At 34.7% G+C, this 12170-nt stretch overlaps 1 protein-coding gene across 1 annotated transcript in view; it reads left to right on the top strand.

Annotated features, from left to right (window-relative positions):
• The window catches only part of LOC149772778 (aromatic-L-amino-acid decarboxylase-like), a 79123-nt gene extending 67335 nt beyond the window's left edge, over nt 1–11788 (top strand). The window contains exons 14-15 of the mRNA XM_089947337.1: nt 8024–8186; nt 11098–11788. Coding sequence (XP_089803463.1) covers nt 8024–8186; nt 11098–11477 — 543 coding nt within the window. The 3' untranslated portion in view covers nt 11478–11788. The remainder of the gene's footprint in view (nt 1–8023; nt 8187–11097) is intronic.
• Nucleotides 11789–12170: the final 382 nt, after the last annotated feature.

Raw genomic sequence — 12170 nt, 5'->3', positions numbered from 1 at the left:
GTTTCCTTCTTTCATTTTTCTCTTAAAAACAAATGTCTGAACCTTTAGTCTGTAAATTCAGTGGATTCCTTATCAGCCCATCTACTTTTACTTTACACCATGCTACTTAAAAAAAAAAATGAATTATCCCCATTGGGGTAGGTCCCCCCAACCCCCCACCCTACTTTGTCAACTTACCTGCCACATTTAAATCTAATGGAAGGCCCTGCTGTAAAGCCTGTTAGTAAAACTACCCAACAAGAGGATTTCATACATTTGCAACTCCTAGATGGATGGTAATGTTTTCATTTTTGTAATGTAGATTTGGACATTCTTGCCACCAGTATGGAATATGTGTTTCAGAAACACAAGCAGCTTTCATCAGATTTGCATATAGGTTTTATATGTTGTGAGTATGTTGTAGGAAGTTTTTTTAAATAACATCATATGAGATGATGCCAGTGGAAATGGCAGAAAAGTGTCCGTATTGTTCACCAACTACACCTTGTTCTTACAAAATGTGGCTGTTACACATTCCCATGATGATGTCACTGACAGCCATCAGTGAGGAATGCCCCAACAAGCATAATACAAATTGCTTCCATTGTAATTGTTACAATTCCATTCTGACCACTCCGGTGTCCTAGTGGTTAGAGCGTCCGCCTCAGAAGCGGGAGGTCATGGGTTCAAACCCCAGCCAAGTCATACCAAAGACTTACAAAAATGGTATTAACAGCTACCTCGCTAGACGCTCAGCATTAAGAGGTTAGTGTTAGGACTGATCGGCCTGGTGTCAGGATAATGTGACTGGGTGCAACATCATACTACATGTTTGCAGCATGATGCCCCAGTGCTATACATCACTATAAACTGCCACACTGCAGACATCGTAGCAATATGACTGAAAAATTATTCAAGCTACGTTAAAAATCCAATCACACACACACAATTCCATTCTACGATCCAGAACCAACACTAATTCCGTACTACAGTTCTTGCATTTCAATCCAATTTTGCTTTTGAAATGTAGTGCCACTCAATTCATAATGAACCCATTCATTTCAAACACTCGCAAATACTTATTATTCCTGTCTACAACTGAAAAATATCTATATAAAAAAACGTGTAACTGTGTTTTATGCAAGGGCATGGAGATGCACAAAAACTTGCACCTGAAGCTTGAATAAAACCCCGACTGTGGATAAGACTTTACCCATCGATTACCCCAGCTTGGGGATAAATTCCGACCGTGGCGATTTATTATATATCCTATGACTGCTCCAGCTTGAGGGCAAAATCCAAGCACATCCCTAAAAAGATAACAAGTATAGCGGCTCTTTACCTTCTGTAAATGCCACTTGAGCTTCCTGATGCTGTTGTATCTGCCATTTGACAGAATCACGAATGTGGATATATTTCTTAATTGCCTCTAGTTGTTGAGCTAGTTTAGCTGTATGAAATTCCTTTGTGCAGACTCGCTCATTATTAATATTACAACAGTGATTTAATTACACATCACCTGTCAGCACACCGATGATAAGTCAGTTATTTTATAACACACCAACAAGCTTGCCCCTTGCACCCCCCCCCCCCTTTTTATTTTATTTGGGCACCTGTGGACATGAATCTGCAAGGCTCAAATTGTCATTTTTAATATAAGATCTCAACATTTTTAAGGCCTTAATTTTAAAGACATCCTTAAAACCCCCAAAAGGTTATCAACTGGATCACCAGCCTTTGTTTAGAGTAACAGCAAGTATATATATATATTTAGGTCTAAGGAAACACAATAAAAATGTTTGATTTAACAATGACATATTTGCCTCAGGTCTGTGATCCTGAAGTGAATATTAACTGTCCATTTATTTTCTTGGCTTTTCTTTACTAGGAAATTGATTATAGAGATTTCTGCAATGGTGAAGGCAATGTAAAAATTGGTTACTATAACATACTTTTTACGCCATGTTTGAAAAAATAAATCCAATGGAAAGGTTATAGTCTGAAAATCTTCATTAAATTAAGTTAATATGGGGAAAAAACTTTAAGAGTTCATAAATATTTTTCAGTGCTGAATAAAGATATAACATAACACTTTCTGCTGTGATTTTAATAGTTTCTGAGAGCATGAAAAATTTCTAGAACTATAATGTATAAATGTTTTCAAAAGATTATATTAATATGAGGGAAAAATCTGTTATGAAATAAACTGACAAGATCTTGTATGAATTCATGTTATCTTTAAATATGATATTTGTGTGAAAATATCTGGAAGAAAAAACAAGATGGTGCCACTCACACATACAATGTGGTTGCCACATTAGCCATATTAAGAAACTTTTTATCGCTACTTCTGAATGGATAATTGTGTCAGCGTGTCAACATGTGTACAAAATACTTATGTTGATGTCTAGCAGGTCCTGAATGAGAATTATGGTGCTGTACAGACATCCTATAAGGCCACCAATGTGGCCATCCTGAAAATCTTGGTATAACTACTTCTCCTGAATGAATCGTCATATCAGTGAAAGACTTCTTATGTCTAGTTGGATGTAAATGAAAATAGTGCCAATCTAACCTCCAATATGGCTGTTTTAATGGGCATCTGGAAAACCCCTTCCTTGCTACTTCTCCTAGATGGCTGGTCATTTTGACATTGTGCTTTCACTAGATGACCTATTTGATGTCTGGTTGGCCGTAAATGGAACTATGCATATGGTTTTGATGTCTAGTTGGTCCTAAATGTGGTTTTTGCTGCACATAAACTTCTAATGGTATTATAGTTGGTTCCTTAATGAAACTGCTGTACAAAATTAAAAGGCCTTCTCACTTTCTGTCAAGTTGGATACAATTATCTTTACCAGCTAGGATTTCTTGATCCTCTTTTTTATACATCAACCCTTCGCATATGTAGTTAGCTAAAACAGTATTTTGAACAATTAATTGCCCTCTTGCAAATACAATCCCAATTGCATGCTTTTACCAGTGTGAGAGCTCCTTATATAAGTAGCTAAGTATTCAGTAACTGAATTTCCACATCCACATGCATCAACTCAGAATTAAAAGTTGCAAAACATATACAAATTTGAAAATCTTGAGACATGTGTCACTTTGCATGGTGGGTGTTATGATTTAAATGCAACAAGGAAATTGAATTAGGGTTAATTTCTTTAAGCTGTATTCAATCATGGGGCCCTGGATTATAGAATGGTCTAGGCATACACATCACTAATCAATTCTCTCTAGTCCAACCAATGTGTGTATATGAGAAAGCTTGCCAGTAGCGTTATGTGTGTTGATTTCTTCCAATAAATATGTTGGCTGCCATGTAAAGTCTATGATGTCCTGAAAAATGGTGTTAAGCTCCATACAAGCAAGCTAAACAATCAATGATATAATGGAACAGTAGACACCATTTTAGCTAAATATGCCAAGAATTGATTTAGAGACTTGGTTAGTGATGATGACTTAAAATTGGCAAGGGATTAAAAAGATAAAAGAAATGACCTTTCATGGCACTGTAATATAACAAATGAGGAAAAACAAAAGTTTATTGCATTTGAACCTTTTGTTTTTTCACAGTTTCAATTTAAGTCATAAGGCCCCTTATTTTGCCTTACCAAACATATAGCAAGTTATTACCTCAAGCCCTAGCACTAATAATGCCTCACAAGTAAGCAGTCTTTTATGAAGTCTCAGGTCTGAGTATATGTCTAGCAATACTTATGTCCAGTTTGTTTATAAAATTCTTTCTCACATGGTACAGTTTTCAGAGAGACACGATAAATTCAACAAGTGTGGTAATGAAGGGACAGGCATTCTTTATTTATGCACACATCCCAAAGGGACATTGCTATGTTTGAATCAACACTGAACTGAAGAATGGAGCATCAGCTGCATCAATTAAAATATTGTGGCCCACACAAAATACTGCAAGGACTATAATCAATTTATGAGTGCAATGGGCATGAATTACTGTAGCAGACTGGAGGAAGTAATCCGAATTTATTAATATCTTGAAGCTAAATATAGTAAAGTTTTCATCTATAATCTGTGGAATCATTTTTGCACACAGTTTGCAGGATTTGTCTTTGGGTCATCGTTTTTCTTTTTCTTCATCTTTCTAGCTTATGGTATCTTGATAAGTCTTATGGTGCCGTGCAACTGCACTTGATGATTACCACAGCCAGTGACATTGTATCAAATCTTCTGGGATCAGATGATTCAATGCAAATTCCACATAACCTATCACCATCCTCATGTTTGCCATCTGACTTACTAAGTTATTTTGCCTAAATAATAATAAAAACAATCTGGTCTGATGTATTGATAGCGTTCTGAATGACCATAATATATTCTCTGTATCTATCCGAGAAAATCCTGAGTGGATTGCTGTTTGGTTTTAATAAACCAAAGTAATCCAATGAAAGGCATTTTACAGACACAAGTGTCTGTTTCCTGTATGCAGTGATTAAATGATAGTATTATGTCTTTATTTTTTTAAAACTGATGATACATATAATCACCTTCAATGTGCAATATTAGTTATGTTAATTAACGAGTGGGCAATATTTGAATTTCAAAGATAAAAGTGTATGCCATGATCACTTTAGTAGGATGATTTGTCAAGTGAGGTTATCTTTTCTGTTTGAATAAATATTGTTAACTAAACTATTTTCGCAAGTTATGACATAAGAATGATTCAAAGAAAGAAAATTCATTAAATTGAACATATAAAATGTAATACTGCAACAGAGTCTAGATGAACTATTTCTTCAGAGACACAATCCAGACTCTGTGGCAGCAAAATTATCAAATAGGACACAACTAAGAGACAATCACATTTTCAGTCACAATGGTTTGACAATTATCAATGGCTTGAATTCATTGACTGTGAAGGCAAAGTGATTTGCAGTTACTGCAAAAAAAGTTCCCAAACTGTCACAGATTTTAAATTCTACCAGTGGACTTGTAAGTGTAACTGACAAATTCAGGATTTAATCAAGCAAGTCTCATGATAGTATTATACCTAATAAAGCAAAATGTAGCACAGTATATTCATGACACTTAGGCCAGCATGTACAAAATATTCCTCAAGTTACAGTTGCTAGCACTCCACTAAGAAATGTCATTTTATAATAAATAAAAATGTAATGGAAAAAAAATCGATAAAGTGATTGCACTCTTTAACATAGCCTACTACCTAACTCAATAATGAAAATGATTTGGTTCATTATATCTTTGTGTTTTATGGAATAAATGCATACATCTGATTGAATTTTAGGCAAGAGACTGAACTTTTGGGTTAAGTTAAAATGTATGTGGAACAAATGCATTTTCTAAAACTACTTGTATCAGTGTGCATTGTGACTTTTCTTTAAGATAACTCTAAATGGTACTGGGTATATATCATTTTCTTCAACTGCACACTGTTGTCTTCCATTTGATTTGATGACTTACAGCTATACTGTCTACACAGTAGGCCTCAACGTCAGGAAAAATTCTGTATACTTCAGTTACAGCTGAAATAAGTTTTGCATTAGTACCTGAATCAGACAAAAAAGGTTGTGTTCTGGTGTGTGAATAGAAATGGCTAAAAGTAATATAGACAAAAGCCATAAGAGTACACAAGTTACATATGAAAACCACCAATTCACTTGCATGTGTGGCATACAAGTTCAAAGATTTGCTTCAAGTTTATTTGTGTACACAGATTGTTCAACTCATAAGATATTTTAAGAGCTATTTCTCTATTGTATGCATAATTCATTTACAAATGTGATTAGTGGGCCACACCGAAGGCCATACTATTAGTTCACTTGGCAATATGGTAACGTCAGCTGAAAAGCATAATCATCCATTAAAAGAGCATTATGATATGAACATTAGGTATTTAGGACATATAGATTTTTCTTTTCCAAATGGAGTCCAAGTAATTATTGCCCAATCCAGGTATAATTTTGTACACAAGTAAAGAACAAAATAAGATAAATCTTCATTTATTTGCAATTGACAATACACTTCTTAATGAATATACACTTTTGCATTTATTTTGTATCACTTGAATAAACAATATTTCTTTCAGTTCATTTTAAACTTTTATTTTATATCACTTGAGTAAACAATATCTCTTTCGTTTCATTTAACACTTAGAAACAGGTTCTTCCAGTTACAATAATCAACTCTGGAAACAATAAACAAACTGGAACTTTTGACCTAATTATATTACATTTACTAGGGTTAAAACAATAAATTCCTTAACATAATAAATTAACAGTTCCAGTTAATCAAACACAAAATCACCTTTTATACAGGGTGTGAACTGTTAATATTTACAGGATAAAGCTTATAGTTTCCAAATTGATTGAAGCTTACATGTTGCAGTTGCTGGCACATATCTATTTCCAGCATGGTTTGCATACATTCCACCTTTAATAATTTTGTTACTTCCCTACCCCACCCCATTCAGTAACAAGTATCAAAAATCAGGCTCATTCTAAGGCAAAGTCTGTAACTTGTGTACCACAGTCATCAGAGAGACAAAGATGCAAAACTTTATGATGCCTGTCAAAGGAAGAAAACAGTTTGTTGTTTACCCAAGTTTTGAACCAGTTAACTTGAATTCTCAGACCATCAATTGCTACAGCCCCACTAATTACAATTGTTAGGGAATAATGAGAACTCACCTTCAGTTATCTGTGTATATATATAATTTTAATAACCAAGAATACCGGATGTCTGGGAACATTATAGCATTCAATGGTAACGTCAGAACTGAGATGAGAGAATTAAACAAGCATAGTACATGACATAATATATCCATAAACTATTGACTGGGAAAAATACTACAGAACACCATTTCTGCTGGCAGTAAGATGTTGAACCTATATGTCATAAATATCAGGTTGGACATCTAGGACCAGTAATATTCATAATGGGCAGTACCCACCCCCCACCCCCCCCAAGTGAGAAGGGCCTGATTTGTAATCTAAGCCACCCAACCTATCACAGCCTTTATAGTACTTGAAACAAATATTGAGTAATAGTAAAACAATCTCTGAAAGTTATTAAAACCAGTTTGTTATATTTCCATAACTCTGCATAGTTAACTGTGCAAGCAGACTTAAACATATCAGTGTATGACAGTTAAATTGAGCTATAGCATCGATTAACAGAAGCTACGAATTCATCAACAAGCAGTGAACAATCATCTTCACAATAAATGTCAAACATTAGCATCCATAAGCTGTCAAGACAAGTTGTTACACTGGATATATAATCATCCATTTATTTCAAACAAGCTGTGAAAAACGAACCGCACGTCCGCTATATGTACGCTGGCCATTGCAAAGGATGCTTTAATAGATTAATGTTTATCGTCGTGTCTTGACAACCATTTTGCGCGCGCACACCGGAAAGTCATGCTATATATTTGTTACTTGTGAACGTATTCGTGGGCAGTACGCTATATATTGTTCCCGTGGCCGTATTCACGGGCAGAATGCTATATGATTGTTCTTCGTGAACGTATTTTTGGGCAGTTACTTTGTCATCTTCAACCTAAAGGTCAAAACTGCCCATGAAATATATATATCTGCCCACGAACCGAAAACATGAATAGGACTATAACATAAGTGTATATACTTATTTTCAACATATACATAATTACTATGTAAGAAATACAACCTATGTATATGTATTTTGATTTGAAATGTAAACTATATCATGTCCTTCCCGTAAACCCACTTTCGGGATGACTGCCCACAACGCACCTAAAACGTGTATATATATATATATATATATATATATATATATATATATATATATATATATATATATATAAATTTCTACGTCATTGTATTATTATAAAATATTCTACATGATATTTCGAAAGAAAAAAAAAATGGATGCCGTAGATCTTGTGTAATACGCTTTAAACGCATGCGTATATCGAGTCTGATTGCGAAAACACGATAGGCTAAACATACCCTAACACAGTAATAGTATTATTACACGCTGTAAACTTTTCTGTATTTGATTCATTCAGGGACCAAACGCTCTTACCAAAAAATTGCTCCGAATGATCAATGAGTCGGGCAAGCTCCACATGGTTCCCGCCCTCCTCAATGAGTATTACATCATTCGATTTGCTGTCTGCGCTGAGAACGCTGTGGACGAAGACATCAAGTACGCCTGGGATATCGTATCGGGTAAATTGAAAAACCATTAAAAAGTCGATGCAAAACCTACTATAAGCAATCAGCATAATATTCGGTTTGCAGATAACAAAAAGGAATGGAACACAGCCATCTGTGTGATTGTTTAAACCAGTCAGTACATTTACGCAACGCCGTTTACTAACATATAAAATAGATTTTGATTTGCCAGTTGATTTAGCTGTAATGTGTGTGTGTGTGTGTGTGTGTGTGTGTGCGCGCGCGCGCGTGCGATTAGGATTTTTAACGTAGCTTTTTAAAAAAATCAGTTATATCGCTACGATGTCTGCAGTGTGGCAGTTTATAGTGATGTCCAGCACTGTCGTATCATGCCGCAGACATGTAGCATGATGTTCCACCCAGTCACATTATTCTGACAACAGGCCGACCAGTCCTAACACTAACTTCTATTATCATTATTATTATTATTATTATTATTATTATTATTTATATATATATATCTGTGTGTGTCTCACCTCTGTCTGCGTGGGTTCGAGTCTCGGATTCGGCTAATGTGGATATGTGAGAAAGCTTGCCAATAGCTTCTCGTGGGTCGGTGGTTCTTTTTGGGGTTTTCCCGAGTTCTTCCTCCACATTAATACTGGCGGCCATGTACAGCCTATCTTGTGCTGAAAAATGGCGTTAAACCCTACAACAACAACAACAAATATATGTGTGTGTGTGTGTGTGTGTGTGTGTGTGTGTGTGTGAAGTTATTGAGACATTTAGCAAATAGGCATGGAGCATACAAATCCATAATTAAAGTGGAACTGGTGTAACTAATGATATTTGTATCTAAATAATATATTTAAGGAATATTGAAAAATTATGGGTTAACAGCATCGTGAATTTTACAATGAAATATTTTAAATTGTTGGATGAAAATAAAAGCAAAAGTACCGCGCTTATTCTGAAGGTTACGCTGTTGTTGTTGAAAGATTTATTTATATATATATAATGTTGAAGTACTTCATAGCAAACAAAGCAAACAAAACATTTGTTGTATTCCCAAAAATGATAGATAAATGTAACAATACATAACATAGTATTATTAACATGACTCATATGCAGGCCAATGAAGAAAAACCAAAGCAAATTATTTGATTTAATCTATATCGTAATTATAATTACAGAAAATTTAAACCAAACTACAGATAGGTAATAAGGTAAGAATTTCATGTAGAAAATCAAAACTCAAAAGGAGGTGAACACACAATCACTTAACAGTGAATTCTTTCAATTAACAAGAACGAGGTATATAAGCCCAATTATGCACAAAAACAAAATGATAAAAGAAAGAATGTTTAATAAACAAGAGTTTTAAAAAAGCAGCACAAATTTTATTTAGAAACGAAAAACAGAAAATATTAAAATGTGACTATGAAACTAACTGCAAACTGGAAATGTTAAGTACCTAAATTTAAACATGTATTTCCTAACCTCGTAATTTTATTTTCTAATAATATAAATAAATTCTTCATCTTTCTCAAAGCCTCGCGTTATGCATTATGTGGTTTCTGTGCAGTGGTTTTCATTCAGGTCATTCGCCTAGTGTTATTGTACTTAAACCGGAGTGAGAATAGCAGATTAGTATAAATTGATATTACCTAGGCATGATCATGTCTGCCATGAATGTGCGGGAACATAGTAGAACATTATTATTTTTATTACAACAGGCATGACCAGCTATCGAGTTATCATTACATGGTTGAAGTCCCAGAAGGAGTTGTGAGCACAGAACGCCATTCAGTAGTAACAATTACTCGGGAATCTTTAAAGACCTGGCATTGAAACACTCTTATAATAGGCCAAAACTATTTAGTACGTTTTTTTTCTTTCCATGAGCGATTTAAAGGCTAGACGTGCATTTCTTACCTTTACATAGGGTAAAACAGCATAGCTAATATTTTTCTTGCGGGCGTTGTGAAAAAATAATCAGTGCAACAACGTCTTTTCGATGACGGGAAGGATAAAATTTCCAATCTTCTTTCTATCAGTCCAAAACTGTAGGCCTTTTTTCATTTGGCTCAATATATTTGATTATCTGAAAAGTTGTATTCCTCTTGTTCTTAATTTACTAACAAATGTGCGCCTTTGACATAAGTTTCGACGAATATTTTGTACTATCACCCTTTTTTCACTCTCCGAGCTTATGTTTTCAGCTTTACCTTTGTCGAACAAATAATCAAGATTAAGAATCAAACTGACTATACTTGTAAACTTACAATGTAAGAAAACAATGATTTAGAGAATCGCGCACCTGACTCTTATAAACTTTATTATGAAGACAATGAACGTTACATCGTATTTTCATGAGGAAAATATATTTATTAATAGTAGTCGAGTGGAGAATTGAAAACACAGTTCGAAACAGTTTCCTACATATCTGCAGTATTATGAATACAACAGTGTGAAATAAATAGCTCTCGGTGCCAGTGAAACAACATTATTGCGTCATGCCAAAATAAGATACTTCATTCGCTACCACTGTGTGATCCAAGGCCAATTCTGCGTTTAAACAATGATAAAGCATTCTAGTGGGTCAGCCATACACTGTGGTAAACTTGACGCATGACATGTCTGTTGATTGGCTAAGTACTTTACTTACAAAGGAAACAGGCAATATATAGTAAATACGGTATTTCTACTGTAAAGGTAACACACTTCATTGTTGAGAAAATTGAATATATCAGCGTAAGTAAAAAAAATAAACTCTATTAAAAATAAAATCATGTCAATATTTTAGGATAAAGACAAAGAAACCTTTCAGGTTCTGGCAACTTTGATAGTAACTAATTTCAGTACTTCGCGTACTTTGATTTCTTATCTGTGTGTGATACGATATAACAATGACGAAAACATTTCTGAACACTACCTCAGTTACGTTTCCATTTTCTTGTTTCAGAAATGACAGATGAACTGATGGAGATGCGTCAGTCACTAACAGACAACAAAATTGACGAACAACCATCTTCAGAGGAGGTTGACAAAGAGGAGGAAGAAAATGATGAGGTTTTCTCTGGCTTTGATGATGAGATCGTCTTTGATCAGCAGAGGAACAATCTCAGCCGCGCCTGCATGAGACGAAATCTTTTTTTTCGAATGGTTTCCGACCCCAAGAGCTACAATCCACAGGTCCTGAAGGCTTTGTGTACGGAAAAAGTCAAGAAACGCATTGATGGCAGTGCAAACGGAGAGGACAAGAAATCGCTCTGGCCCACACGTTCTCTGCCGTCACAGAAATACGCGTTCATGAACAGGTCTAACAAGGAGCTGGTAGATTAAGATTAAATGAGGAGTATAATTAAATTTGTTGGAAGATTCGTTCATGGTGAGGTTATGATATTATCCGATCAATGCATGGAGTCTATTCGGCAGAATGTATTTTGAAATTAATTTGATAGAAGACAGTCTGAAAACAATTATATCTGGTTTTGTTGTATGTACTTTAATATTTTTCTAGTCGTTAAATTAATCTCCATGAGGGCATAGATTACAGTTTTGCACGTTGGTGCCTGAAGAGAAAAGACAAAATGTTCAGCCTACCATAAGTATATTTAGCCATACGATTAAGATCTGGCACACACACACACACACACACAAAAGAAACACGGAAATTCTCGTTTCTGAACCACACACTTTTCAAACCTGTCGTTACCAGAAATGACCCAGAAAAATGTTTGTAAAACAAAAACAGATTACAGAAACATTGACTGAATATGAATTTGATAGCTAACATTTGGGGAGCTATTCTAAAAATTTATAGATAAAAAGAAGGAAAAAGATTTTTTTATAACTGCGGAGAATAACAAAACAAAGCGGAATACATGATATACAAGCATAGGAAATGTAGATTGGAAAGTTTTACATGACCTTATCAATAATCAATAAAATATATTCAAGTTGATAAATGATCTTTTCTAGGCCAATGTGAAAAAGTTCAAATATTCGAACAGGTTTTAAAAGAAACACTTTATA

The sequence above is a fragment of the Sinohyriopsis cumingii genome, unplaced genomic scaffold (genome assembly GCF_028554795.1).
Source record: "Sinohyriopsis cumingii isolate HCF-2022 unplaced genomic scaffold, ASM2855479v2 utg001176l, whole genome shotgun sequence".
Lineage (NCBI taxonomy): Eukaryota > Metazoa > Mollusca > Bivalvia > Unionida > Unionidae > Sinohyriopsis > Sinohyriopsis cumingii.
Note: the sequence above shows the minus strand (reverse complement) of the source record. Positions and strands in the feature narration are given on the sequence as shown.